Below are 3,531 nucleotides of genomic sequence, written 5' to 3' on the forward strand. Positions count from 1 at the left end.
CAGTGAAGAGGCAGTCTTCTTGGGGAACATTCCAGGGGAGAGATGGTGAGGCCTGCACCAAGACAGTGGTCAAAGGTAGAAAGAGGGCCTGACAGATTCACCTGATATTGAGGGGAAAGACTCAGGAGGCTTAGGACCTCAATGAGCCGTGTGCAGTTTTTGTTTCCGCATACTAGTGAGGCTGAGTGCCAGGACAGGATCTGCCTTTCAGGAAGGAAAAGGAGGGAGATCCCTATTCTTGCCTGGACAGAGTGACTGGGGATGGAGGAAGTGAAAGTGACTGCCTGCATAAATAGGCAACAGACCAGTGCGAGCTGACACACGGACCCCCAACTTGCAGCTGTCCACCTCGCGCACCACTCTGGCCTCGCCCTCACCCTCCACCGCAGCCATGGCTCAGTCACTGACTCCGAGCCTTCTTGTCCTAGTCCTGGCTTTCTGCATCCCCTGGACCCAAGGTACCAAGGAGGGAGTTGCCAAGGATGGGGACAAGGGTAGGCCGGGGTGGGAGCCTACAAGAAGCCCTGGCTCCCTGTAAACCCCACTCTGCAGGCAGTGATGGAGGGGCCCAGGACTGTTGCCTCAAGTACAGCCTAAGGAAGATTCCCGCCCGGGTTGTCCGCAGCTACCGGAAGCAGGAGCCAAGCTTGGGCTGCCCCATCCCGGCTATCCTGTGAGTGAATGCAAGAAGGTGGGTGCCACTGAGTGGGAGGTCGTGGTGGGCTAGACTGGGACAGGCTTGCTAATGCCCAACCCCCAGGTTCTCACCTCGGAAGCGCTCTCAACCAGAGCTGTGTGCAGACCCTAAAGAGACTTGGGTGCAGCAGCTGATGCAGCGTCTGGACCAGCCGCCAGCCCCACAGAAACAAGTCCAGGGCTGTAAGAAGGACAAAGGGACTCCTAAGTCTGGCAAGAAGGGAAAGAGCTCCAAAGGCTGTAAGAGGTGAGGAAGCTAAAGGGACGGGGGTGGGGAAGAGGGAGTGAGGGGGAGCCTCGCTCAGCCCCTCAAGCCCCTCCCCTCTTCTGCCCTCCCAGGACTGAACCGCCACAGACCCCAAAAAGGTCCACAGCCCAGTGACCAGCCTAGAGCCCAGGAGGCCCCCAAACCTCACCAGGGCTTGGAGCCCCGATCCAAGGAGCAAGAAGTGGGCTAGGAGAAAGGATGGGGTCCCCTTGCTCAGGGGCCCCAGAGCAACCACCTCATGCTGGCCTTGCCTCACCCCTTCTCCTGCTTCAACCATCCCTTCTATAACCCCTGCCCTACCCTGCATGGCTGAGTTGCCCACACCAAGCCAGGCCCAGAAACACAGAGGAGGGAGAATCTCCCAGAAAGCGTGAGAGGAGACAGCAGGACTGTCCCCTCTAAGGAAAGGTCACCCAGGACCCTCTGGACCTGACCCTGCTCCCGCTGCACCCTACTGCTTCCTTGTAAACATGATTTCTACCTAAAAATAAAAAACTGTTCCAGCCTCCCACCCAAATATCTGTTACTGTGTGTTTGTGTCCTTGGGGAAGCAGCGTTGCTACAGGGTGGGGTCACACACTCTGGGGTCCCAGCCAAGAGCTAAACCTGGAAAATCCTATTTTCTCACCTAGTCCAAGAGTTTCTTTGCCCTCCAGGTACCCTGGCAGTAGAAGGGACCTGGGCTGTCCCTGGTCTCTGAGAAATCCCTATTGATAAGAGACGTTGGACCCCATAGCACATATCCCCAAAGGCTCGGCAAGCCTCTGAGACCTTGAAAAAAACCCTTTCCTGATTCTATCCAGCATTCTCTCACTCCAGGAGTGACCTCCAGATCTTTTCCTAGCTCTACCTGGGACTGACTCCACTTTCCCTGGGCCTTCTGAATGTGAACTCCCAAGTCCTTCTTTGGAAGGGTCCCCAGGAGGGAGACCTGTAATAAGGGCAAACTCAAGTTCTACTAAACCCTACTAAACCCTACCCTATAGCACAGTTCCAGCCCTGGGAACCTTCAGAGCCCCATCTCTTCCCAAACATCCAAGAAGATTCCCTTCTGCCCTAATCAGTGAAGTTGGGTCCCTCTTTGTTTAATAGGGCTGTGGGCTTCTCTATCCCTATCTGGGCTTCTTGACTCCCTCAGCTCCCTTCCAGTTGGGAAAGCCTCCTCCCCTTCCCTTCTTTTCTCCCCTAGGGTCCTTTAGCCCCTTTAACCTCTGGACACCAAGCCCCTATAACCTCTGGACACCAAGCCCCTTTAACCTCTGGCAGTGATTTAGAACCCCAGAATTCAGATGTAAATCAGTGTCCTGAGCAAGAAAGACTCTTGCCTGGGTCTTCTCTATCTCTCCCTAGAGCAGAGATCCTCTTATTCCCTCCTTCACTCCTATATAGGGAGAGGGACGACCATCAGGTGAGCCAGGACATGTGAGAAAGAAGGAAATAGATCCTGGAGGAGCAAGAAGCTAGAGGTGACTGCCCCACCAGGTTTTCCTTCGGTGGGAGCCTGAGCACGCCATCTCATTTACTACTTATCGTGAAGTCATTAAGTACTTGCTGTTTGCTCCTCCTGCAACCAGTGAAAACACGGACTCAGCCTAGCTCTCCTTGTGCAGCAGGTGTAATCTTAGTCTGCAAACTCAGGTGTGCAAGAATTACTGTATTTTAAAAAGTTCTTGCAATGACCTCAATCCTACTCCGAGTCCCTACACTGTAGTGCTAGTGAGGAATTCAGCATCTGGCAGTCCTGAGCTCCCCCTTACCGAGAGCTGTGCAAAAGGTCAAGGAAACACCAAGGCACAGAGGAGGCTTCCTACCCGCTCCCACACACACCATCCCATCACTGGACATCAGTCTTACCAGTGATTGCTAAGGTCCCTATAATACCAGTTGGTATGGCTTTTCAGGTGCTGGACTCTCAAACTCTTAGTTCTGTGCCATATTTGAGATATGGAAAGTCAGCTATGAGAGCCTCTGGGCTTGTACCTGGCTTCCCCAGACATCCCCAGAGCCACGTACTCACGTGCTGCCACTTGCTTCAACACAATCCACTGCTGAACCTACACACGAATCCCCTCCCAGTCATAAAAGCCTCTCTTCAAAATCCTCTTCCCAGGCCCTCTAGGACATAACCTTTCCCTGGGTTTACTTTGGACTTTTACAAAGGCAGAAGGTCCTTTGACATCAGGCTGCCTCTGTTCTCAGCCCTGCCAAAACTCTTGCTTGCTCCAGAGAGAAAGGAAACACATAGGCAGAACAAACAAAACTTCCTATTTTGCTAAATTATCCTGCCACGCTGCACGCCGCATGTGTCTCAAACCCCGCCCTGAGCAGATGTGCAATAATTTCTATTCCGTCAGAAAATAAGTGACTGCTCTCCTTGTCTGCCTTCATCTCTGACAATGTTATCCTGTTCTTCCTTTTTCCTGTAAGATGCATAATTTTTACAAGATCAAATAATACATATTCATAGTTTTTTAAAAATATTGAAAAGTACCAAATGGCTTATTCTGAAAACCATTTCCTGCAAATCTTAACTCTTAAGGTACTTCTTCTAGGAGTTGGTGCCATAC

The 3,531-nt window shown here is 52.2% G+C and overlaps 1 protein-coding gene across 1 annotated transcript; it reads left to right on the forward strand.

Moving 5' to 3' along the window:
* Positions 1–306: 306 nt before the first annotated feature.
* CCL21 (C-C motif chemokine ligand 21) lies at positions 307–1,475 on the forward strand. The gene is made up of 4 exons (XM_046023264.1): positions 307–458; positions 553–673; positions 761–943; positions 1,036–1,475. The coding sequence occupies exons 1-4, from the start codon at positions 392–394 to the stop codon at positions 1,076–1,078; spliced, it is 414 nt and encodes a 137-aa protein (XP_045879220.1). The 5' UTR covers positions 307–391; the 3' UTR covers positions 1,079–1,475.
* Positions 1,476–3,531: the final 2,056 nt, after the last annotated feature.

This window comes from Meles meles, chromosome 11 (genome assembly GCF_922984935.1).
Source record: "Meles meles chromosome 11, mMelMel3.1 paternal haplotype, whole genome shotgun sequence".
Classification (NCBI taxonomy): domain Eukaryota; kingdom Metazoa; phylum Chordata; class Mammalia; order Carnivora; family Mustelidae; genus Meles; species Meles meles.

Bases quoted from the DNA above. Each gene is read 5' to 3' on its own strand.
- CCL21 (XM_046023264.1), top strand. From the start codon at position 392: ATGGCTCAGTCACTGACTCCGAGCCTTCTTGTCCTAGTCCTGGCTTTC. The intron at 674-760 runs GTGAGTGAATGC...CCCAACCCCCAG, and splicing joins TGCCCCATCCCGGCTATCCT to GTTCTCACCTCGGAAGCGCT. The intron at 944-1,035 runs GTGAGGAAGCTA...CTGCCCTCCCAG, and splicing joins AGCTCCAAAGGCTGTAAGAG to GACTGAACCGCCACAGACCC.